At 43.1% G+C, this 26,974-nt stretch overlaps 1 protein-coding gene and 1 long non-coding RNA gene across 3 annotated transcripts; one reads left to right on the plus strand and one right to left on the minus strand.

Annotated features, from left to right (window-relative positions):
* Window positions 1-344: 344 nt before the first annotated feature.
* LOC138966568 (uncharacterized) lies at window positions 345-17,790 on the minus strand. Its single transcript, XM_070338847.1, has 6 exons — window positions 17,656-17,790; window positions 8,299-8,397; window positions 4,275-4,737; window positions 3,660-3,853; window positions 3,090-3,335; window positions 345-2,663 (listed from the first exon to the last, which is right to left on the minus strand). The coding sequence occupies exons 1-6, from the start codon at window positions 17,729-17,731 to the stop codon at window positions 2,335-2,337; spliced, it is 1,407 nt and encodes a 468-aa protein (XP_070194948.1). The 5' UTR covers window positions 17,732-17,790; the 3' UTR covers window positions 345-2,334.
* Window positions 17,791-18,992: 1,202 nt separating this feature from the next.
* Window positions 18,993-25,697, plus strand: LOC138966569 (uncharacterized). 2 transcript variants are annotated; one of them, XR_011455715.1, is made up of 2 exons: window positions 18,993-20,309; window positions 23,298-25,697. It is a non-coding gene; the product is annotated as an uncharacterized lncRNA (long non-coding RNA). The 2 variants fall into 2 exon arrangements; XR_011455716.1 differs by having other exon boundaries at window positions 23,316-25,697.
* Window positions 25,698-26,974: the final 1,277 nt, after the last annotated feature.

Below are 26,974 nucleotides of genomic sequence, written 5' to 3' on the forward strand. Positions count from 1 at the left end.
TTTTGACGAGAATGAGGCTTTCGGGGGCATAACTTAGTCGAAATTAGATACGCTTGAGCTTAAATACGAGATTGTGGTTGACATGGTGTGTGTGTGTGTGTGTGTGTGTGTGTGTGTGTGTGTGTGTGTCGATGCGTGTGTGTGTGGTGGGGGGGGGGGGTGCGTGTGAATACATATGTATGTACTTATGCGTTGTGTTTGTGTGATACGTAATATGTGTAGTGTGAATGTGTTTGTCTGTCTGTCTGTATGTATGTACGTCTGTGTCTGACTGAGTGTATGTGTGTTCGTAAGAGAGAAAAGGAAAAAGAGACATAAGACGGATGTAAGACGTAAAATGTGAGACGTAAAACATTGAATTCAGTAAAAACAAGATTTATTTCCACGGGGTTTGGTGTGGGGTGGGAGGCGGCGGTATGGGGAGGGGGGGGGTCATCAATACAGGTCACATTTTACTAATTGACAATCAAAACTCGGCCATCTCTCTCTCTATCACTGAACATACAACAAAGGACCGATGAACCGAACTAGACGACGTCATAAACTATGATCTCTCTCTCCCTCACTCTTTGTCCAATGCCAACTTGCAAGATATGTCATTATGATAAAATACCAACAAGCACTTATCTGTGACCATCGTCAACTCTCGCTATCTCGCTTTCCTTAGAACAGACCCCTTCGTGTGTACACACAATCACAAGACCAAATGCGCACGAAAATAAATCTTGTAATCCATGTCAGAGTTCGGTGGGTTATAAAATAATACCTAGCGTGCCTCTTCCGAAAGCGGCGTATGGCTGCCTGAATGGCGGGGTAAAAACGATCATGCACATAAAAACCCACTCGTGCAAAAACATGAGTGAACGTGGGAGTTTCAGCCCATGAACGCAGAAGAAATAGAAGAATCTTCGTGGACATAACATATTATGTAACATTGCCATTGCCTACGTCCTCACTATGGTATTTTTCTAATAACAGTTGAACATCAACTATATTATTCTGCATATCACAAAAACATTACATGTTCCCCGTCTTCGCTCCTTGTTGCTTATAAAGAACATATAAAAAGGCGTGGTACAAAATCAGTTCTACAGCAACAAATGTGAATGTTTATTGGTGATCAAAAGTGCGCCGCGTAGGTATTTCGCGAGACAGAGACAACGAGAGTGAGTCACAGACAGACAGAAACAGACAGGCAGACAAACAGAGCAGCAGAGAGAAAGGAGTCAAAGGCAGGAGTAAGAAGGAGGCAGTGTCACGGACACAGCGAGATAAAAAGTATACATATACAGAGGTGTGAAAACAACAAAAACATCAACAACAAACACAACAATAAAAACAAATATCTCTCTCTCACACACTCTCTCTCTCTCTCTCTCTCTCTCTCTCTCTCTCTCTCTCTCCCACACACACACATTAACACACACACACACACACACACTGGCACACTTGCAGCTACGGGGGGAACGTCAGCCAGGCTGGGATTGGTCTGTTGAACGTTATTTCTGCTTTCGGTTTATCGGATGTCAACACTGCCATGGATGCTAGGTAGCACGTCAACCGTCGGGTCGGCTGACGCCAAAATAAACTCCACACTTTAATGCTTCCCCTTGAAATAAACGATGCACTATTTATGTTAAAGGTGAAAAGCACGAGAGTTTCTGTGCACTGAAGCAAATTCGTGTCGATATTCGTGGTTCGTCCCGAGGATGAGAGTGCGATGAAGCTAGTTTCTAATTTAAATGAAATTTCCCACATCACGATCGTCATGAGTGGAATAGGCTACGGCGTCCACGATTCGAACAGCAGTACTTTGGAGGGGAGGGTGGGGGGAGGGGATAGTCAGTATGGAGTTTATGAGAGACGTACATAGCTGGTTGACTTCCTACCGATAGCTGCGTGTTCGTCACTGCCAAGCAGTATAACATTCGCGAGCATGTACTCAAACCGGAAATACCTCGTAATAACTAGCCAATCAGTCAGAGCCTGGACACGTCAGCCGGTCCGCTGTAACGCCAAAATAAACTCCACACTTAATCCGGCGTCCACGATTCGAACAGCAGTGCTTGGGAGGGGAGGGTGGGGGGGGGGGGGGGGGAGGGGATAGTCAGTATGGAGTTTATGAGAGACGTACAAAGCTGGTTGACTTCCTACCGATAGCCGCGTGTTCGTCACTGTCAAGCAGTATAACATTCGCGAGCATGTAGGCCCTACTCAAAGCGGAAAAATAACTAGCCAGTCAGAGCCTGGCTGACGTCCTCCCCGTAGCTGCAAGTCACTAGCACACACACACACACACACACACACACATAACTATGGTAGTGGCTGCTAACATTAACGCGCCTTCAAAACTAAAAACTCAGGACTACTGCTCGGAACGAGTATAGACGAATCATTGCAAACGACAGAGGTCAGGGGAGAGAACACCGTCAGTGTACTTCCCCTCAAGTATCGACGGAGTTGTCTCCCGCGACACTTTCGGCGATTTGAAGTCGTCTCCAGACTCGCAATAACCTGAAGTTCTTCGCTTTGGAGGCAAGGAATGTTCGCGTTGTCATGGCGATGCAAGGTCCCTTGTCTGATGACACGAAATGGGGTCAAGGTCAAACGGATGTGAGTCTGGTTCTTCTTTACCTTGGTGACGCTGCCTTCAATCTGGAATGCTGCAATCAATCAATCCATCAATCAATCAACAAATCAACCAATCAATCAATCAATCAGAAAATCAATCATTTTGTTGACAGATCGTTGCTCGATAAATACATCGATCAAGTTATCAGTCAGACAAAGAAACAAGGAACCAGTTGATATGAGAAAACAATTAGAACTAATATTTGAACATTTATTACGGAAGAAAAAACAGCAAATGACTGCTTATTAAACACTTTTAAGCTCACGTACATCAACAACAAACACCAACATTACATAGAAGTAACTATTCAGTATCGTCCACAGAATAATCCGTAAGGAATTGAACAGCTCATGTAAGATAGATAGACACACACACCCACACCCACACACACACACACACACACACACACACACACACACACACTACAACAACTAGCAGCGACCACACATCAACTTACCACCTCCCATCAGACGCGGAGACGGCCAGTCGCTCCCCCACTCAGGCAAGGACCTCCTGCAGAAGGTAGAAGTCTGGAACTGTGCCCCTCTCTTCCTCCTCAGGCCCCCTGTCATCCTCCGTCCCCTCCTCCTCCCCCTGCCTTTCCCCCTCCTCCCTTGGCGGTTGCAGCGCATGTATCGTTTGACGTAGGGCATGGCCTCTCTACAACACCTGTGAGGGCCATCACGGGGTAACGCCACTGTACCTGGGGGAAAAAAGTGACAAAGATGTTGACATGTTATCGTATTTCTGTTTCCTTCATTTTAGTTTGTTTGCTTTTTGTTTGTTTGTTTATTTGTTGTTTGGTATTGTTTTCCCGGTCACTTTACACTTAAGAAAGGAAAACCTTGAGACTGAGCTGTAAATACATGTGGTGGCCACAAAAAAGTCTGTAATTTTGTTCTGTCTGTTTCTTTTTTCTTTCTTTCCTTCTTTCCTTTTTTCCTTCCTTCCTTCCTTCCTTCCTTTCTCGGATACAATAATTATGCTCACATAAAGCTTCTCTTTAGCAGCCAAGCCAGCAACTCACCCTCAGCGCAACACACGTGTGTCTCTGAAGAGATCTTGTTCCTCCCACAACACACATCGTGAATGGAGGACACCTGGTGAACCACCCCGTCACAGCACAGTTCGCGATGCGAGTCATAGGTGGTGTTAGGTCCACAGCGTCCTAGGCAGGGGTTGGAAGGGTCCTCTTTCTGGAACGCTTGGTCGTAGCAACATCTGGAGGTAAGTCGACGAAATGCATGTTAGAAATGTTGACGTTAGTGACCTGGAAAGACTTTCAATAAGGGAACTGGATCGTCAGGAACAGTTGCAAATGTCTCCAAGGACACGCGTAGAATTTGAGGGCAGTACTTTAATGAATAACAAAAACGATAATAGAAAATCACCCGGTAGGAAGAATGTATCAGATTTAGTAGCTCACAGAAAATCTTGGTTTCTGCACTGAGGCGATATAACTATGCCACTCAGTCCATGAAGTTTTACCCGCTTTCTTGTAACATTTACAACTGCTAGTTCTTGTCTTGGGCGATAAGATTTATTGACAAAATCCCCACCAATAAATTAATTGAAATAGAATATATCGTCAGGCCATGCAGTTAAACCAAGTATTATTGTACAAAACTCCTGAGGTACTCACTGTGCGTCCTCAGTGGGCAAGTCGTGCAGACGTCGAGAACAGCAGATCTGCCGGGACGCAAAGTACGAAACACCTCCGCAGCACAGAACTCTCTCCCCCTCCCACCTCGGGCCGTCCGATCGGTTCTCGTCAAGCCCCGCCTCGCACCAGCGATGAAACGACGACACCAGCGAAGAAAGGCTTGAAGACGACGACGAAGACGACTCGGGAAAAGTATTCAAGGCGTTGGAAGGCTGGGGCTTGGAGAACGGTAGTCTTTGGATCTGCCCGGTGCGCGGACTGCAGTAGAAACGCGTCGAGTCGAACGTGATACCACGGGTGTGACTGGGATTGATGCAACAAGCGTCGTGATTGGACGAGGCCACCGGAACAGCAATGTCGCCAGCGCAGCAGATGTGGCCTACTCCTGTTGGTCTTCCGTTGCAGCATTCTTCGTCCTGTCTCATCAGTGTCGACTCGTGCACTGTTGACGACAACACCACACATCGACAATGTAAAACAACATCATCGCCAAATACTCCTACAACAACAGCCGAGGCTACAAAGTCCCTGATGCAAACGTTGAGCAGTACCAATGGTCCTTCTTTGTACAGACCGTTGCCGCAGAGTGGAATAGTTTGGAGGAGAAGGTTGTCCAGGCAAGCGGCTCTGTCGCTGCATTTTTAGCAGCGGTTAGCAGAGGTGCCATGACGGCCACCCCGCACTAGCGCCAACAATGGTTTTAACCTGTTTATAAATTCGGTTAGGGATATGATTTAGGGGGTTGGGGGATCTGCGTGTGGAGGAATTCGAAGGCTGGGGGTGTCGCTCGGATGCTTCCTGTTCTTCAACCGCCCCCCAAACCCCACTAACTGACCTCCTTAGAAAGGATAGGCTAAGATCCAATAATTCCTATTATTAATATTTTTAAATTTTGGGGTTGCGCTCTCTCATTTCCGATGCGACAATAACCTAAAAAGGTTCCTGCAATGTACCGATCCTGATCCTGAAATCACTACATTTAGTCAAGCTGTCGAAACTGAACGCATTGCATTTTTTCACCAAGACCGTATAGCATCGTCAGTCCCCCGCTCGTGGAAAAGGCAGTGAAATTGACAAGCCAGTACAGCGCGGTAGTGGTTACGCTGAGCAGGATAGCACGCTTTTCTGTATCTCTATTCTTTTTAACTTGTTGAGCTTGTTTTTAATTTAAACATAACATATCTATATGTTTTGGGAATCAGGAACTGACAGGCAATACGATGAAATTGTTTTTAAATCGATTTCGGACATTGTATTTTAAGCATATAATTTAAATATAACATATTTATATGTTTTTAGAATCAGAAAATAATGAAGAATAAGATGAAATTATGTTTGGATCGTTTCATAAAGAAATAATTTTAATTACAATTTTTAATGACCAAATTAACTCCTTAATTAATGTTTAAGCCTTCAAGCTGAAATGCAATACCAAAGTCCAAGCTTCGTCGAAGATTACTTGACCAAAATGTCAACCAACTTGGTTGAAAAATGAGAGCGTGACAGTGCCGCCTCAACTTTCACGAAAAGCCGGATATGACGTCATCTAAGACATTTATCAAAAAAATGAAACACTCGTCTGGGGATGTCATACTCAGGATTTCTCATGTCAAGTTTCATGAACATCGGTCCAGCAGTTTTCTCTGAATCGCTCTACACACACACACACATACACACAGACACCACCACGACCCTCATCTCGATTCCCCCCTCTACGTAAACAAAAAAAAAACAAATTGAACATCATCCCTATTAGTATGGTAATGTTGAACTTTAGCGTTGTAAATTCATTGCTCACAATCCAATGACATTATTTGACTTATTTTTGTTACAACTCCCTTTAATCAAAGCAAAAAAATAATTTATCGTGAAATTAATTGACGGATTGAGCGCCAAACTTAAGCATAATAAATTAATTTGGTCATTTGATCGACGTAAATGACGAGAAAGTGCATACGTAATTATCGACAGAGTTGCCTCCCCTCCTTCGACATGGCGACTGTGCCGATGTTTTCCTTCTAAACCCCATGGATGGATGGATAAGATTTACAGTCCAGTGAGGTTACCCTCATGGACATTCGGGCTGCTTTCTCCCCGGGGAAAGCGAGCTGCCATACATACGGCGCTACCCATATTTTTTTTCCCCTGCATGCGTGTATTCATGTTTCCTGAGACTTAATGCCGTGTAAAGGAAAGGCATCTGAACAGTTAATTCCGTGACTTCAAAGGTATCTGCCAAATTGGAGGCGTAAATGTCACTTGATTGTGACCTATGAATTAACAACGCTAAAGTTTAACATTACCATTAGAACAATGCACGGTATAATGTTGAACTTTAGCGTTGTAAATTCACATAACTCACAATCCTTTGGCATTATGGACTAATTGTTGATACATTTAAGTCACTTATATCAAAGCAAAAAATATTTCCTGTGAACTTAATTGACGGATTGAGCCCCGAAATTAAGCATAATCAATAAAACAAAATTCACTTGATGGAGGATAATGGCTGCAATGGTTGTCTCCCTTATGTACTATCGACCTAATTTTCTCCCTTCCTTTGTCAAAATGGTTGCACAGATGTTTTCCTTCTAAACCCCATAAATGAAAAACATTTACAGTTCATTCCGTAAATTGAATGGTAACTAAAATGACTTATTATGCTTACGAAAACAAGTTCTGAAAAAATCAGAGGCTTAGATAGTAGTGGAAAAACGTCCCTGAGCTTACAACGCTAAAGACCTAGATAACCTATGGCTATGACTATTACTGACGGAGGCACACGTCACATTGAATGAATTTAACACAGTGCAATATCTTGAATATTGGTCAAAATGTTCCAATAGTTTACTTTTGCTGGGTTTTTTTAAGAAACGAACAGACATAAATACAGGGTATAAATCCACTATTTCAGCGGAAAAAACAGACATAAATCCATGGGAAAATTCCACTATATCAGCAATTATGCTTTAAACCTGTGACCCTCCTTGGCCGATACATAAATGGTTGCGGTATGGTGAGATCGTCGGATGAGCTGGACAAGTATTTCAGTCAGTTGGATGACAGAAAAGGCATAACTAAGTTAATTGCTCAAAGCAGGTGCAGTGCATTGTTTTGACAGCTGTACACATAATGCGGAGCCTGCTAACAGAAACGTCCCTTTTGTTTCACAGATCTCATCACACACAGTTCATCGAAATGTCAGGCTTCCCATTGTCCACGGTTACGTGCAGGTGGCTTGAAAAAACAGCAATATCATGTGTGTGTGTGTGTGTGTGTGTGTGTGTGTGTGTGTGTGTGTGTGTGAATTTTGTACAAGTCGTGTCAAGTCTCGGCCAGGGGCCTACATTAAAATTTCAGTCGGAATATGACACCACACAACGAATACATGAGAAATATAATGTTCAATCCGGCAATACAACTGTCACTGTGATTGGTTTTGTCTCTGAACCATCGGTGCAAATTTAGTGTATTGAAATGGTTCATGTCCTTCCTCAATCCGTCTTTCATCGACTGCCAATTCATCCGTCCGTCCGTGCGTTCGCCTTTTACTATTATAACACGGGAAACTTACGTGGGTAATTATGTCAATGTTTTGAAAACTGCAAATGAGAACGCGAATGTGGATAATGCTATTATCTCACAGTTGCTTTTAATTCCCGTCTACCGCTGATTTTAATCAATTTTTTTTTAGATTTGATTTAATCTTCTTTATAGGATATAAACTGCAATTTGGAAAAGAATAGTTACAATGAGCAAAAGAAACTGTGAACTTACGAATGTTAGGAGTGATGATAGATTGCCATTTTAATGTGAATATCTGAGAAATGTGTCATGTGTCTAGCGTACCAGATTACGGACAGTCATGATGAAGACGATGATGATGTTGATGATGATATTGATAATGATGATGATGATGATGTTGACGACGACGACGACGATGATGATGAGGAGGAGGAGGAGGATGATGACGACGACGACTACGATGATGATGATGCCTTACGTCCAATACAGCAGACTAGAGATGCGTCCAGACTTGGTCCACAAGGGTCACCGTGACCTCGCTGCAGTCGAGAGCGATGGCCATCCCGTTCTGATGCAGCTGAGGACACACCAACAACAACAATCAGTTAAACACATACAACACCAACACATGTACAGCACAATGCAACCGACAAACAGATCATTCGATAGTGGCCACTTATGTCAAAGGCACAGTCATTTATGTGAAAACAGGTCTGCTTACTACCTCACATTATACAGTACACAGGCTTTTACAAGGGATCAGACCATTCATTCATTCACTTAGACACATACCGACAATCAACGTCTGACTGCTTCCTGTGCAGATTTTGAGAGTTCTCAGGTTGACACTAGTGGCTATTAAGAAAATATTTTATTTAAAATAAAATCTCCACTCTGCACAGAAAGCCCCCAGTCTGTTGATTTGTGGCATGTGTTCATGTGAGGGGTAGCTCTATCTGTTGATTCGTGGCATGTGTTCAAGTGAAGGGGTAGCTCTATCTGTTGATTTGTGGAATGTGTTCATGTGAAGGGGTAGCTCTATCTGTTGATTTGTGGCATGCGTTCAAGTGAAGGGGTAGCTCTATCTGTTGATTTGTGGCATGTGTTCATGTGAAGGGGTAGCTCTATCTGTTGATTTGTGGCATGCGTTCATGTGAAGGGGTAGCTCTATCTGTTGATTTGTGGCATGCGTTCATGTGAAGGGGTAGCTCTATCTGTTGATTTGTGGCATGCGTTCATGTGAAGGGGTAGCTCTATCTGTTGATTTGTGGCATGTGTTCATGTGAAGGGGTAGCTCTATCTGTTGATTTGTGGCATGCGTTCAAGTGAAGGGGTAGCTCTATCTGTTGATTTGTGGCATGCGTTCAAGTGAAGGGGTAGCTCTATCTGTTGATTTGTGGCATGTGTTCAAGTGAAGGGGTAGCTCTATCTGTTGATTTGTGGCATGCGTTCAAGTGAAGGGGTAGCTCTATCTGTTGATTTGTGGCATGCGTTCAAGTGAAGGGGTAGCTCTATCTGTTGATTTGTGGCATGCGTTCAAGTGAAGGGGTAGCTCTATCTGTTGATTTGTGGCATGCGTTCAAGTGAAGGGGTAGCTCTATCTGTTGATTTGTGGCATGCGTTCAAGTGAAGGGGTAGCTCTATCTGTTGATTTGTGGCATGTGTTCAAGTGAAGGGGTAGCTCTATCTGTTGATTTGTGGCATGCGTTCAAGTGAAGGGGTAGCTCTATCTGTTGATTTGTGGCATGCGTTCAAGTGAAGGGGTAGCTCTATCTGTTGATTTGTGGTATGCGTTCAAGTGAAGGGGTAGCTCTATCTGTTGATTTGTGGCATGCGTTCATGTGAGGGGTAGCTCTATCTGTTGATTTGTGGCATGCGTTCAAGTGAAGGGGTAGCTCTATCTGTTGATTTGTGGCATGCGTTCAAGTGAAGGTGTAGCTCTATCTGTTGATTTGTGGCATGCGTTCAAGTGAAGGGGTAGCTCTATCTGTTGATTTGTGGCATGCGTTCAAGTGAAGGGGTAGCTCTATCTGTTGATTTGTGGCATGCGTTCAAGTGAAGGGGTAGCTCTATCTGTTGATTTGTGGCATGCGTTCAAGTGAAGGTGTAGCTCTATCTGTTGATTTGTGGCATGCGTTCAAGTGAAGGGGTAGCTCTATCTGTTGATTTGTGGCATGCGTTCAAGTGAAGGGGTAGCTCTATCTGTTGATTTGTGGTTTGCGTTCAAGTGAAGGGGTAGCTCTATCTGTTGATTTGTGGTATGCGTTCAAGTGAAGGGGTAGCTCTATCTGTTGATTTGTGGCATGCGTTCAAGTGAAGGGGTAGCTCTATCTGTTGATTTGTGGTATGCGTTCAAGTGAAGGGGTAGCTCTATCTGTTGATTTGTGGCATGCGTTCAAGTGAAGGGGTAGCTCTATCTGTTGATTTGTGGCATGCGTTCAAGTGAAGGGGTAGCTCTATCTGTTGATTTGTGGTATGCGTTCAAGTGAAGGGGTAGCTCTATCTGTTCAAAAATCCCGACCAGATCTGAGATGGTGAGTCAAATCGTTTACACAGGATTTACACTGTGCCTTTAAATCCACGAGCAAACCACGGTAAACTTATTTTTCATTGAATCCGTCCTTAGTCCGGCCTCCTTCTGTTCTCTGTCTATCCGTTCCGGTCATTTTTGTTGGTAACACCTAAAGCATTGGAGCTTTTATGACAATTCGTGAGTCACATTTGTACACAGAGGCATCGCCATTACAGATTTCGTTGTCCTGCGCCAAGATTGGACCGTTCTCCCTTCATAGTCAAGATCACCGGGACGCGGCGCGGAGAAGTTGTGTGTGTGTTGTTGTTGTTGGGTGTTTTCTGGGGTGGTGGGTGGAGGGGGGGGGGGGGATTTGTGGGCGTACTGAGAAACGCAAGTCACTAAAGAACTGGCCAAATCAATGCTAAAGTGTTCCTGGTTCCTGAGGGGGGGGGGGGGGGAGGTGGAGGGGGGGTGGAGGGGGGGAAAGGCCCACAATGGTCAATAGTACTGGAAAAAACCAGTATAATGGTGACAGCTGTGAACAAGAGGGCAACGAGGAAGAAGGAACCACTGGGCAAGGTAGTTGGGGAAGGGCTCCTAATATGGACCACCTGTAGTTTCATGCTGATAACTAACTTGTTTTCTTGCGAAGAAGTTTCATTTTGTGTTTGGTAGTCCTTCTCTCTTAGGTTAACTCTCAGGCCTAATTAGAGTGAAATAGCTTTGATAGACATTCAGCAAAAAGTTAATACAGAAAAAAAATCACAAATGGTCCATATTAGGAGCCTGGGCGCCTAATATGGACCAGTGAAGCGGCCTTCACGAATCACTGTCAAAAGCCCCCTATACTTCAAAATAACATGATACAACTTAGTGTGCAAGTCAGACTAATTAAAATATGCTTTAGATTTATCTGTTTCGGGTTGATGAGAGCATTATTTGAAACCCACCAGGAAACTAAAGAAGCTTATCAAAAACAGAGTGACAATAAGTGAAATTATCAACTTCCACAAAAAGAAGACTATCTGTTATATTTTTTTGACATCTCGAGGGCTAGTTATAGGTTATTTCCAGCAAGCTTCTTAATGAATTAATGAAAATAGCATTTAGCTTTTATTTTCTTTGATTTGTTGAAGGTGGTCCATATTAGGGGACTCACACATACTCTGAAATTTTGCTATTATGTTTTGTTTGCAGTAGAAACTCAGGGTCAACCCTGCTAAAATGTAACAAATACGGTTTTAGCTGTCATATATAGCAATTTTTGTGTGATAAAAGCTTTGGCTGTGGACAGAAACGAGTCCGTTTTAGGCGGCAAACTTAGAGTGAACCCTGTCAAAAGTGAAAAAAAAGAGAAAAAGCCTTACGGTTTTGAGGTTTGTGTTTCTGCAACTGTTTTGACATGTGCAAGTTATCCAGAGAGGGTGAATACAGCCAATGAAACTTTTGAGCGCTCTAGCGCCGTTAGTTTGTCAGAACAGGAGGTGGTCCATATTAGGAGCCGGTCCATATTAGGAGCCCTTCCCCTACGAATTATTGTTCGCCACAACCAGGGATAATGATAGGTCGTGCAACGCTAGTGACGAACACCAGAGTAATCATGAAGTGGCGTTCTAAGTGGACAGAAACAAAACGTGTGTTATTTAAATATGAATGTGACGTTTACAAAAGCAACATTCCTACAGCTGGAATGTCCCTTCAGTCTGCCCAGAAAACGGTCCATGCCGACAAATTACAGGGGTCACGTTTATTTAAAAGTCAGGGCATTTTACTAGTTGAATTTTGGAACGACCATACACTTGGAACAGTGACATCTGGAAGAAGCAAAACCGAACAGTATTTGGAAATGATTGTGCTAGTTTCTAATTCTAACACGACAGTTCTATTTGCCACTGCGAAAATTACCGCCTAAAGGAAGCAGTGCGGCTCCCAAACTAAGATCTGGCCTGGTTTTTACATGAGATACGACCATCCCTATCCTTGGCGGATTATGACATTATTCAGTTATTCTGCAGAAAAACCAAAATGCTGGAGAAAAACTGTCTTTTCTGCAGCATTTCTGCATAATGTCATCTTTCGCCGAAGCAGCGTTTTGTTTCTGCAGCAAAACATTTTACTGCAGTAAAATTGAAATCAAGAATGCTGCAGTAAAACGGTGCTGTTGTTTTACTGCCGAAAACCTGTTTTTATTTTTTCTGCAGCATTTTGTACTGGCTCTTGGCGGATTATGACATTATTCAGTTATTCTGGAGAAAAACCGAAATGCTGGAGAAAAACTGTCTTTTCTGCAGCATTTCTGCATAATGTCATCTTTCGCGAGAGCAACGTTTTTTTTCTGCAGTAAAACAGTTTTACTGCAGTAAAATTGAAATCAAGAATGCTGCAGTAAAACGGTGATGTTGTTTTACTGCAGAAAAACTGTTTACACTTTTTCTTCAGCATTTTGGCATTATTCAGTTATTCTGCAGAAAAACAGAAATGCTGGAGAAAAACTGTCTTTTCTGCAGCATTTCTGCATAATGTCATCTTTCGCCAAAGCAACGGGTTTTTCTGGAGCAAAACATTTTACTGCAGTAAAATTGAAATCAAGAATGCTACAGTAAAACGGTGCTGTCGCGAAAGATGACATTATGCAGAAATGCTGCAGAAAAGAACGATGTTCTCCAGCATTTCTGTTTTTCTGCAGAATAACTGAATAAAGTCATCATCCGTCAAGGATACATCCCTCCACTTGAACTCATACCAGTTATCAACATCCTCACTGACTCTTGCGCAGAGTGAGAATTTTTTGGATGAATTAATTTAATAGATTGCCGTTAGAGTCCGTTAAGAAATTAATTCATACAAAATTCCCACTCTACACGGAAAGCTTACATGCAGTAAATTTTTGGTGTGAGTTTAAGTCAAGGGATGGTCTTATCCCATACATATATGTGAGATGGTAAGTCGAATCGATTACACGGGACGGGTTGTGCTTTTCAGGGGCGGACGAGGGGGGGGGGTACAGGGGGCACGTGCCCCCCCCCCCCCCCCCCGAAAATAAAAATAAAAATTGGAAAGCTGATTCTATGATTATTTCTAAGTTCAAATGGCACCAGATGGCACCATTTTGCTTCTTTGGGCCAAAATTTTTTCCGGGGGGGCATGCCCCCGGACCCCCCTAGCAAATTCGGGCGCTTCGCGCCCATCACATTCACTTTCGATTCAAAGTGCCCCCCCCCCCCCCTTACAAAGCAACTGATCCGCCCCTGCTTTTAAAAGAGAAAACAAACAATTTACATGACTAAGCCTTGCACTTGCAACGTACTGATGCAGTTACGCGTCTTTGAAGTGCACACCCCGCAAGCTCAAAGTGCAAAGATGACTTTCCGGACAACATGCGCAATAATGTTCCAGTATTGCGTACATGACATATCGTCCTTACTCGTGATTTCCTCTTTGGTCGAAGTAGGCCAGAATGCTGACTATAATAGACTTCTGATCAACGTCATATTCATCAGTTATGAATGGGAAACACTGTCACTGAACGAAGCGTGAGTGCGTGGCCAACTTCTCACAATGAAGTTCTCTGGCCTCGGTTGTAGCGTGCATTTTCTCAGCAGCCCTGGCAACTCTCTCTCTCTCTCTCTCTCTCTCTCTCTCTCTCTCTCTCTTCGTGTTTTGTCTACACTGGTACAGTGATACCTCCGTGCCATGCCAGACTGACTCTTTTCGCACACATATTTTATGTGTGTTTAGTGACAAACCGCGATCGGTATTGAACAATACCGTGTTAAAAACGGAACAGTAACTGTTATTTCCCGACTTGGAATACAATTTGGATGCTTCGGACCGAATCACGATGCATTCTTTTTGTAACGGACTGATGTTCGTGGATTGTTCGATTACCCCCCCCCCCCCCCCCCCCCCAACACCCTTTTGCTATAAACCATGAGTCTTTGCCAATAAACATTCTGACTTCCTCTGACCTCTCTCTCTCTCTCTCTCTCTAGTAGATTTAGTCCCTCTTTAGGGCGGGGGCCAGATGCAAAAAAGTATACCAATGCTTATTCTGTTACCCTCGTAAAATAAAGAATTGTCATTGTCATTGTCATTGTCATTGTCATTCTCTCTCTCTCTCTCTCTCTCTCTCTCTCTCTCTCTCTCTCTCTCTCTCTCTCTCTCTCCCTCCCTCCCTCTCACTCCCTTTCTGTCTGTCTGTCTCTCTTTCTCTATTTCTCCCTCTGTCTGTCTGTCTGTCTTCCTGTCCTTCACTCTCTCTCTCTCTCTCTCTCTCTCTCTCTCTCTCTCTCTCTCTCTCTCTCTCTCTCTCTCTCTCTCTCTCTCTCTCTCTCTCTCTCTCTCTCTCTGAGACTTGACAGACAATGAATCACAAGTAGTACTTGAAATGCAATAATTTCACAAGTACATATGTCGTAGTAGCAGATGCAAGGAATAAGCATCCTAGTTTCTAGTAATTGACACAGTTCCTAGTCGTCCAATTCATAACCTCCGGGAGTTTTACCTAGCCTTTCTCGGTCAACCTTGAAGGCCGATATACGGGGGGGGGGGGGGGGGGTCATTTGAATGCATATCATAGATTTATTTCATCGTGCTCAGATTTGCCCTTGTAAGACGAACTAATGCATTACTTTTTCGCAACATATTCTTGGTCTTTGATTTAAATTATCAAGCTTTGTATTTCTCTCCATCTTCAATTTTATTTTTTATATTTAGTCAAGTTTTGACTAAATATTTTAACATCGAGGGGGAATCGAAACGAGGGTCGTGGTGTATGTGTGTGCGTGTGTGCGTGCGTGCGTGCGTGTAGAGCGATTCAGACCAAACTACTGGACCGATCTTTATAAAATTTGACATGAGAGTTCCTGGGTATGATATCCCCGAACGTTTTTTTCATTTTTTTGATAAATGTCTTTGATGACGTCATATCCGGCTTTTCGTGAAAGTTGAGGCGGCACTGTCACGCCCTCATTTTTCAACCAAATTGGTTGAAATTTTGGTCAAGTAATCTTCGACGAAGCCCGGACTTCGGTATTGCATTTCAGCTTGGTGACTTAAAAATTAATTAATGACTTTGGTCATTAAAAATCTGAAAATTGTAAAAAAAAATAAAAAAAAATAAAAAACTCTCATGTCAAATTTTATAAAGATCGGTCCAGTAGTTTGGTCTGAATCGCTCTACACGCACGCACGCACGCACACACGCACACACATACACCACGACCCTCGTTTCGATTCCCCCTCGATGTTAAAATATTTAGTCAAAACTTGACTAAATACAAAAAGCAGACAAAAATATACTCGTGATTTTCTTTTTCTTTCTCTTCTTCATACTTTCACAAATTCGCACTGGTAAGCTCAATAATAACGAGTCCAATATTATTAGTACACATGTACACAAATCAAGAAAGAAAGACAGAAAGAAAGATAAACAGAAAGAAAGATAGAAGGAAAGAAAGACAGAAAGATAGGGGGGTAAACAATTAAAAAAATTGTAGAAGACCCACAAATTAGCACACGATCACCGAAAGAAATAGTTACATAGTCATGTGTAGATATCTGCGTATATGCATTTCTCTCCGTCTATATATCTGTCTGTCTGCCCATCTGTACTTGTCTCAGAGTTATATATAATGTGTGTCATGTGTGCATATTCTGTATTTGTTACCACCGATTTTTTTTTTTTTTATAATTTATATAGCTACTATTTCCCTGACTATCAAAACCAAAACCAAATGTCTAGGACTTCATTGGCTTTCCTGCAGCTTAAGCCTTGTATCTGCATTATGTACATATTTTCCGGGACATGTGGACACACTTTAGAAATACATGTCGAATTTAATTCCGCTTTCACGCGATAAAAGGATGTATTTTTGGGAGCGTAAAAACCACAACTTAACTACTCACGGGTACTTTAGGTGGGTTTTTTTCTGGGTAAAAGTCCTAAAACTATTTGCAGTTTTCCTCAGGCGTGTTTGAGTGTGTTGCTTTAAAGTCACTAACTCGTTAATTATGTGACTTTTATTGCTTTTTGTTTGGGTCTTTGGTTTGTTTGGTTTGTTTGTTTGCTTAACGCCCAGCCGACCACGGTGCTGCTTTGACATTTAACGTGCGCCACACACAAGACAGAAGTCGCAGCACAGGCTTCATGTCTCACCCAGTCACATTATTCTGACACCGGACCAACCAGTCCTAGCACTAACCCCATAATGCCAGACGCCAGGCGGAGCAGCCACTAGATTGCCAATTTTAAAGTCTTAGGTATGACCCGGCCGGGGTTCGAACCCACGACCTCCCGATCACGGGGCGGACGCCTTACCACTAGGCCAACCGTGCCGGTTTTGTTTGGGTCCTTGGTTTAAACATGTTGCATACATACTTAAACACATGGAAAAAGAAAGAGAGAAGGGAATCGGTTTTTTGAAATCAAACAAATAACCAATAGTTTTTTTTCGTGATACTATTTCGTATCCTGGAAGGATACGTGTTTGCTATTTATTCTAATATGAAATACACTTTGCAGATATCACCTTAAAGGTGCAGACGCGGGTTACATAAAAGCACCGACTAATTCGACCTCGGTATGTATTAAGCATTACGCATGCACGTGTGAGGTACATGTCCATTATTGCAATTTAACTTCATTTCAAATGATATAAGGCCTACTGTTGGCCTGTCCTTGTTCGAGTTCTTTTAAAAAAAATTTGTTTAATGTATATGAACATTATTTCTGAGTAAGTCAATGCATATATTCATATATATTTTTGCAATAGTAAATCTCCTAATTGTCCATTCGTTCAACCGTTTCTTCGTTCGTTCTTTTGCTCGTCCGCTCATCCATCCGTCCATCCGTGAGTTAATTTGACCAACGGCTGTTCATTCGTTTGTCAGTTCCTTCCTTTCTTCGTTTACTATCTGAAAGAAAACCTGAATTCCGTGTCCAGGTAAGACCCCAGATAAGCATGTACCCTTAGCTGTTAAGCCACTGTTCACAGATTTTGCGAGCACAGCATGAAAACTAGCGAAACGAGCTGCTAACTGAAACGAAGACGAAAGAACTCGGCTTATATTGGCAGTTACAAAGTGAAAGCAAATGTATGTACACTGAAGTACACTTTCGTTTTAAAAATAGATTTACGGTGAAAATTAGCTACCTCACACTAAAAATTGTCAGTCTCGAGGCAGACATATAAAGTAGGGTGAAAACTATGTACCTTGAACTATAGTATTCTCAATCTCGGGGCAAAAATAGACATAGGTCAAACCATCTAACTTACACTACAAAAGGGAAAATCTTGCGTAAAATTAGACATTACTCACCCGTCTCTACTGTCGTGGAAAGACACACAAAAAACAGGGAATACTTGATCATTTCAGGCATCAATGTGACGGGCATCGGAACTGATGATGAAATGAGCGAGGCAAGGAAGTTTGGGTTGTGCTGTGGGCCTTTCCAGTATGGTACTTTTATTGACTCAAGCCGCGCCGGCCCACGCAAATGGCCGCGGGATCGTGTGGGTTTTTACACGCACGCACGTGCAAACACACACACACACACACACACTCTCACACGCGCGCACACACACACTCCACGCGCGCACAAACACACACACACACACACACACACACACTCACACGCGCGCACAAACGCACATACACCTCTAAAAAAACAAAAAAACATTATTTCTACAAAAAAACTTTAAAAAAACGTATAAAAAAATAACATCCTGTATAATTATTATGTTCACGTCTAAAACAATACAACAATCTATATTGAGACAAACAAACAAACAAAAAGCATAAGAACAACACACAACCAAAACATAAAGATCGTCTAATTAAAATAAATCATAATAAAACTAACAAACTTAGCCAGCTTTACCGACCTACACTCCGCTTATATAGTTTACCTGGGAGAATAGAACAATCTCCATCCTTAATCCACCAGGCGCGGCCGGGATTCTAACACTCAACCTACACTCTAGATAAATACTAGTAGTTACAGCGTGTTCTGTTAGCTTATTCCCCCCTCTGCTTCTTTACCTCTGTAAACTTGTAGAGCTAGTTATTTTTCGATAATGACCCAGCAACCAAACAAATAACGAGCCAGCAACAGCCTGAATCCTCGATAGTGCAATGGGTTGAGAAGCTGTTCTGTTTTGGTACTACTTTTGCGACTGAAAAGTTCAAAACGCTCTATACGTACGAAATATACATCTCTGGAGCAAACAATACAAACATACCGCATTTAAATTAACAACTACAGGCCTGAACACATGAATCTCCATATAAAATCCATGAGTTCGGTTGTTTTCTGAATATAGATCTGCTGTGCACACACCGTTCATCACAAGCAAATTCCCAAGGCAAGTAACTCATACTCTTGCTGACAAGAGTAGTTCCCCTTCTTTTAACGCAGTTTCTTCGACAACACTGACTGCAATCCGACGGTCAGTTTTCAACAATATTTCATTTTATAAACAGATCACACGCAACCAAATGCACACATCTCATCAATTTAAACAACATAAAGCGGTTTCATACACTATTTTCCCCAAAAAACTGAACTTCATACAGTAATTAACGTTGGAACACGGGTGCAAAAGTTCGTCTGCTAGTCCCATTTGACGAAAGAACATTATCTTTAGCGATACTAAATACATTTCGGCTTCTGCCATAAATGATTTTATGACGAGCTACAACCATCTTTTAGCCTAACATTCGATGGAGGCTAAAGAACACACTTATCCCTAAACGGTTCAGTTGTATGCAGACTCAGTGTCACGTGGGAAGAGTCTAGCTTTAGCCTCTTCGGATCCTGAGTCTACACAGAGAACAACGCTAAACGAATTTGCTACAAGGAAAAAGAAAAAAGACGACCAAGCATCCGCAAGCGACGATCAGGGTTTCAATTTTACTCTCTTTTATCTTTAGTAGTCTTAAGTTTATTAGGTGAAAGAATCGTGAATTTTGTCAGTAGATTAATGACTTTAACTTAATCGATCGGAAGCGTGGGTCGACAGAAGACCGGTTTCCTTTGTTCCCGGGATGGCAGAACGGGGGCTGGCACTAACAATTAACAGCCACAGCGCTGGAAGTGATTTTGCGCTGGAGGATATCGCCTATCGCTACACTAGAGGAAATCTTTAATCTGCTACCTTTAGTTGGGGACAGTGCTGCCGTCGGGCAACGTTTTCGAACTTATTCCTCCTGAATCGGTGAATGTCGTAACGAGCTAAAAATAGAAGTAAGCTTCCAGCAGCATGAGTTTACACTGTGCACGCGCGTGATGAGTCATGCGACCTACTTTGGACAAGCAGTGGAATCGGGTTGCTTTTAGAGTGGCGAGTTTCACCCCAAAGCTAACAAGCTTACCTGCCCAAGTTCGAACGAGAAATTCGGAAGTAATCAATTCCATCGAATATTCATTGAGGATGAAAGTAGCTTGTTCATTTCAATGCTTGTGATTCTCTCAGGTGCCAGGATAAGGTTCCGTTACTCTCGCTTACCCCATAACACATGCGTATGCATGCATAAAGAGCGATTACTTCCCTTTGTTTATTTGGTGTTGAATCACTAGCTTTGGAGTGCAAATGTTAGCAATACTAGTGGCGTAGCAGTAGCACTAACAAAAATTAGAAGTGCACCCAACAGCAAGAATAACAAGCAAGCCGAGTATGCAGGGCAACAACTGATAACAATGTTAATAATAATATACTAATTGTTTAACAGTTACTTAGTTGATCAGGTAACAACATGTTCGGGAGGCCGACCTCCTAGAGCAACCCAGGGGAAGAGACCGACAAGGCCACAGGAGGAGCTGCCTAGGCCGAGGGAGGCTGAGAACAAAATACAGCGCCGGACAGGGACCGCAGCTGCGTCTTCCCACGTGCCCAGCAGTGACAGTGACAGCCAGGGGGCCTGGTTTGAAGAGGCGGAGCACGCCAGCAGACAAGAACCTCAACAACAGCAAGGTACTGATGCGGGCTTCGTTAACAGGTTAAAATCCCTAGAGGTGGCGGCCAATCAGCCTAGACAAGATTTTGAAGCCAGGATTAGGGCGTTAGACTCAGGCTCAGAACTTTATTACAAAAGGATAAAGGTTTTAGGCAAAGCCTATTCTTCCAACCTGTCCTTTATACAACACATATCAATCAATCAATATGAGGCTTATATCGCGCGTATTCCGTGGGTACAGTTCTAAGCGCAGGGATTTATTTTAATTTTTTAATTTTATTTTATGCAATATTCAAGGCGCAGGGATTTATTTATTTATATAAAGACAGACGCACATTACAAATATGAATTCAATCATACAAAATACAGAAATACATTGTATGGAATGCAACACAATGTGCATTTAAGGAATTACATAAGGAGAACACAAAATTACATTGACATAGTTATACCTTTCATTGGGAATAAAGTTGCTCCGATCAGCTACACATCCGTCAACACTAGTGCAAAATGTTTAACAAAATAACAATCGAACAAGACATTTCATTCACGAATGATGTGTGAACGTGACTGTCTCTTAAACATTTTCACTGAAGTTGCATTTCTTATCTGTTGGGGGAAGGAGTTCCAGAGAAACGCTCCCGAGAAGGCTAAGCTCGATTTGTAGAGGTCTATGCGAGGTATAGGAGGGACGAATTTTTGGGACCCATACCCCTTTAGGCATGTTTGAAATGTGATTGCAAATATTTAGGACAGTCGTCATTTAGAATTTTATACATGAACACAGTCTCGTTTAACGTCAACTGATCTTTCAAGGGGAGGAAATTCAAGAGCTTTAGTTTATCATCCGTGGACCTATTCAAACCATGCAGAATAAGTTTTGCAGCTCGGCGATGCAGGGAATTGAGTCTTTTTAAATGAACATCACCGCAGTTATCCCAAAGTGTCGATGCGAAGTTTATATGAGGCATTATGTGGGCGTAATAGAACATTTTAGAGCTGGTTGTAGCAAGTCAGCAGGGGCAAAGCGCTGAAAAGGGGGAATCAGGCTCTGGACAGCCCTTTCACTTCGGTAACGGACAAAAGTAGCTGCGAGGCGGTTGACACCCCTCCAAGCCAGGGCTTAGATGGCTTAGCCACCTCGCCCATCTGCCTGGTGAAGTTAGTTCATACATTAGAACAGTACCCCAATCAAGCTGATGCTCAGGTTCTTAGGGAAGGATTTTAGCCAGGGCTTTAGGATACCATATCAGGGAGAAAGAAAGCATGAAAGACTTGATTGTCTCCCCTGTGGGGTTGGTGGAAGTTTACACCAGGAGAACACAGACTGATATTTGATCTTTCATAACCTCATGAGGATAGTTCGGTTGACGGAGGTATATCAGCTAAGCTATGCGCCGTACAATACACAACTTTTGATGCAGTAACATGTATGAATGGATATCAAGTCTGCATTCAGACTCCTTCCTTTACACCCTTTAGATTTTGGATTGATGGGCATGTTGGTCGAAGGCATGTTCTTTGTTGACAAGGCACTGCCATTTGGATGTTCTAGCTCGTGCCCCCCCCCTTTTTGAGAAATTTAGTACCTTTCTAGAGTGGTGCATGAAACAAGCTAACTTCTCCTGTGATGTAATCCACTACTTGGATGAATTTCGTGGGGGTGGTGCTTCGAGGAGCAAGCTCACGCAATGTTGGACAGTATGCTATCAACTTTTTGCGATTTAGGAGCCCCTATTGCCCATTGCCGCAGACAAAGTAGAGCGTCGCAGAGAGGCATCCGGAAGCCTGCCCAGTATTGGCCATGCAGGCTTATCTACAAGTCAGACCCAGCGGGTCAGGGCTGCTCTTCAAGCATTTTGATGGCGCGCCTCTAAGCCGCTACCAGTTCCAGGCCATGCTGAAAAGTGGGGCGAAGGCACTGGGCTGGGAGGTGAACAGATTCACCTCCCACTCATTCCGCATCGGGGCAGCCACCACAGCAGCTATGAATGGCACACATAGGGGCATGAGTGGCCTGTACCGTCACAGCATGTTATTCATTTTGCTGCCCATCTCTCACTAACGGGAAGGGCCCATACAACGGCTCGCACCTATTTGGCTGGGATTGGTGCAAAACACAAGCTGAATGGATGGGATGACCCCACAGAGCATTTCCTGTTGAAGAAGTTATTGCAGGGCATGGCTAAGCTGGATAGACGACAGGATCAAAGGAAACCTATCACTTTTCAGAGACTCAAGGATTTAATTGGTGTCCTCCCGGGGGTGTGTGCTAATATTTTTGAACAGGCACTGTTTACAGCAGCCTTTTGCTTTGCCTGCTGCAGCGTTTTGGTTTCTTTCGGGTCAGTGAAATAGTGGGCCAAGGGAACGCAGTAAAGGGAGGGCGAACTGGGATCAGTTATGCCGATGTGGTACTAGGAGAAGACCTGACCGTCCATATTGCGGGGTCGAAAACAGACCAAGCAAACAAGGGCGAAAAGGTTGTGATGCGTAGAGTCGAGAGGCATCCCCAAGTTTGCCCAGTGAGAGCGATTGCCCAGTGGAAGCACTTTGATGGGTCATCACTGACCCGATACCAATTTCAGGCGGTTCTAAAGAAAGGGGCTAGCGTTCTGGGTTGGAAAGTAAACAGGTTCACTTCCCACTCATTTCGTATTGGGGCAGCAACCACAGCTGCGGTCAATGGCACGCCCATGAGAGACATTATGGCTTTGGGAAGGTGGGGATCACAGGCAGTGACAAAGTATGTCAGGCCCGACTTGGAGTGATAGTATGGGTCTTGTGTAAATAGAATAGTGGCCAGGTTTTCACCGCCAAAAGATTTTGTGTGTTTTGTATGAGGCTGGTTCACACCGCTGCAGCGTTTGTTTTTACTTTGTGTTTTTCTTTAATATTTCAGAGTTACTGCTTTGGAAGGTTGTCACCTCCAAGTAGTGACGACAAAAGGTACAGGTATAGAAATGAGTTCATGTTTTAGTCCTAATCCACCTTCTCTATCGTAGTTCCAGGAGTCATCGTAGTTCCAGGAGTCCTTATCCTGGGATCAAGTCTGGTGGTCAGGCTGCAGCAGTTCTGCAGTACAAAAGGCACTGGGCTTCAGCTACCGCTGCCGGTGGTGTGGGCTGGGAAGTCCGGCCTTGGGTTTCCCCGGGCTCGGGCCAAGCTGATTGAAGCACTGGGGGCGCCCCCTCACCGAGCTATGTGGTACTCCATGTCGGAGGGAACGACGTGTGCCGGGTTGACCAGAAGCGCTGGCGTGAGGAACTCGATGATCTGGTATGCTTTGTTAGGGCTTTTTGCCCGAAGGCGACCGTTGTCTGGTCGGACATGCTCCCGCGAAATTCGGGAGACATGAAAGCTTTTCCAACGGGGGAGAAAATTCCCGCAACAAAAAAAAAAAAAAAAAAAAAAAAAAAAAATTAAACCGAAAGGCGAGAGGCCGCATTATGCAAGAGAAAGAAAAGGGACGGATTGTTTACCACCCAAATTTTGACCACAGCTACCTTGCCGAAGATGGGGTGCATTTGAGCACCAAGGGGCTGGACCAGTTCAAAGCTGACTTTGAACTGCAATTAACAGCTATGCTTTTAGGCTAAAAGGGGGCTGGAATGGGTACGGATTGGCGAAAAACATCTATAGAATAGCTGTTAGGTGGCGGAAGATAGGCATGGAAAAGGGGAACACTTTACATGTCTGTCTATTTCAGTTTGTTAAAGTTTTAAAACATGTAATTTCTAGTGAAAATGAAACCTTTTTAGAGCTTTTCGTAGCTGTACTGCAGGACCCCAGTGTGAGCCCTAACAAGCCACGGGATGTGGTGCGGTTCGGGGTCCTGTCACCTCCAGATAGCCTGAAAGCCTAGAATTCCTCTGTGAGGAGCTGGGAGCAGCGCACTTACAAAAGCAGCAGCATGTATGCCTAAAGAAAGCACTGGGTTGGTTTACATCACCCACATGCTAGCTGAGGTAGTGCTAGGATGGTCAGAAAGACCTGTTGCTGGTCAGTCAATCTGGGGCCAGCTAACTGGGGGGGAAGGGGTTGCTAATAGTGTTCACTTTAACCATGTCTATCTGCTACCTATCCGTGCCCATTCATATGCCAAATATGTATAATACAAAGATTGCAACATGTGGAAAACATGAATAAATGTGAATTGAACTGTTCATACCTCTTGTGTCTTCAACTTACCTCCCTTGGCATAGTAGAGCGAATTGCTGATCATCACTTTTGTAATTGCATTGACAAAGTATAATTGGCCCAGCATAACTGTAACGGTTATTTGGATTGGTATCCTAACTGCGATCGCCCAGTTGAAAAAAGGTTATGTGTGAGACCACAACTGGAGGATCAGTGGTAGGATAGTGATTGGGATAGAATGTCATTTGTGATGCCAAGGGTGGTTTTGTGTTGCATGGTTGTTGTCTCGTAATAAATACATTTCGGCTTCTGCCATAAATGATTTTATGACGAGCTACAACCATCTTTTAGCCTAACATTCGATGGAGGCTAAAGAACACACTTATCCCTAAACGGTTCAGTTGTATGCAGACTCAGTGTCACGTGGGAAGAGTCTAGCTTTAGCCTCTTCGGATCCTGAGTCTACACAGAGAACAACGCTAAACGAATTTGCTACAAGGAAAAAGCCCACCCTCCATCCCCTTTGTCATGTAGTAATGTGTAAGAGTTGCGTACTTAGTTTAACACTCATTTGGATAAATATGCATAGTTTGAATGAAAAAGCCCACCCTCCATCCCCTTTGTCTTGTCTTGGTGGTAATATTTACTTAATTGCTTTAACACGTGTTGTAGAAATGTATAATTTGTCGTCCTTTAGCGTATCATCATGTTTTTTGCGTGCGCGCGTGTGTGTATGTTGTCTGCTCGGCACGAATGGCGGAAGATAGGCATGGAAAAGGGGAACACTTTACATGTCTGTCTATTTCAGTTTGTTAAAGTTTTAAAACATGTAATTTCTAGTGAAAATGAAACCTTTTTAGAGCTTTTCGTAGCTGTACTGCAGGACCCCAGTGTGAGCCCTAACAAGCCACGGGATGTGGTGCGGTTCGGGGTCCTGTCACCTCCAGATAGCCTGAAAGCCTAGAATTCCTCTGTGAGGAGCTGGGAGCAGCGCACTTACAAAAGCAGCAGCATGTATGCCTAAAGAAAGCACTGGGTTGGTTTACATCACCCACATGCTAGCTGAGGTAGTGCTAGGATGGTCAGAAAGACCTGTTGCTGGTCAGTCAATCTGGGGCCAGCTAACTGGGGGGGAAGGGGTTGCTAATAGTGTTCACTTTAACCATGTCTATCTGCTACCTATCCGTGCCCATTCATATGCCAAATATGTATAATACAAAGATTGCAACATGTGGAAAACATGAATAAATGTGAATTGAACTGTTCATACCTCTTGTGTCTTCAACTTACCTCCCTTGGCATAGTAGAGCGAATTGCTGATCATCACTTTTGTAATTGCATTGACAAAGTATAATTGGCCCAGCATAACTGTAACGGTTATTTGGATTGGTATCCTAACTGCGATCGCCCAGTTGAAAAAAGGTTATGTGTGAGACCACAACTGGAGGATCAGTGGTAGGATAGTGATTGGGATAGAATGTCATTTGTGATGCCAAGGGTGGTTTTGTGTTGCATGGTTGTTGTCTCGTAATAAAACATAAACAGAACACACAATATCTGCCTTTACCGCCACAGCAGAATAACAGCTTATCTGTGTACTTGATTTTAGTCTAAAACAGGGAAACTGACAAGAAGTGTTAACAGAATGGAATGATTTGCACGGAACTATACAACCGCGCATTAATCGATCGCCTGCGCAGGTTGACTGGTTGAGTGATTCGGATTCGATCAAACTTTCGCACAAAAACTCCTGTTTTCTTTGAATAACTGAAGAAAGGGGGAATAAAGAGGTTACACACCTCGTCTCAGTGATTATTAAAAATAATGGTCTCAGTTCGCGGTCATGAAAAAGCTCGCTGAAGCTCGCATTTTTCATGATCCGCTAACTTCGACCATTATTTTTAATAATCACTGAGACTCGGCATGTAACCTCTACATAACACACATGTTACGGTCCTCATAAAAGAAAGAAGGGTTGTAGGTCTAGAAATATCACTTTAGCAGCTTCCCAAATGCATGATGTAACTAAAGTTGGTATCTAACATGTACTCATATATTCCCCGTATTTAAAGTATATGTAAGATGCAAGTAATGTGTGTTGTAGCCTTATGTTTTCGAACTACATTACTTTGAATTAGTCTATTTCCGTCATTTTTACATGCAGAGGCACCAGAATCACAAGGTACACTAAGCATTAGTTAGTCCATCCTGAACTCAGGTCAAAAATGAGTTACTTCCCTTCGGGTCGCATTCTATCCCTAACAGGATGCCTTGGTTTTCCTTCTCTGGAGAGGAAATCGATTTTTTTTACATATTTAGATCTTTTCGTAATGTGTGATATGGATATAAGCATATGCGCGATCGTCGATAATGATTTTTCATGCTGTTGTGTAATTTTTAAATTACATAGGAATTGATATGTAAGACAGTTTCAAGCGAGCTATCTTTCGCGGATGTATATACTGTGCAAACAACTCTAAAGTGTCACGTGCATGATAATCAACTTTGGCTTCGATCCGCGCCGGTGCAGACGATTTTTTCT

The sequence above is a fragment of the Littorina saxatilis genome, linkage group LG5 (genome assembly GCF_037325665.1).
Source record: "Littorina saxatilis isolate snail1 linkage group LG5, US_GU_Lsax_2.0, whole genome shotgun sequence".
NCBI classification, from domain to species: domain Eukaryota; kingdom Metazoa; phylum Mollusca; class Gastropoda; order Littorinimorpha; family Littorinidae; genus Littorina; species Littorina saxatilis.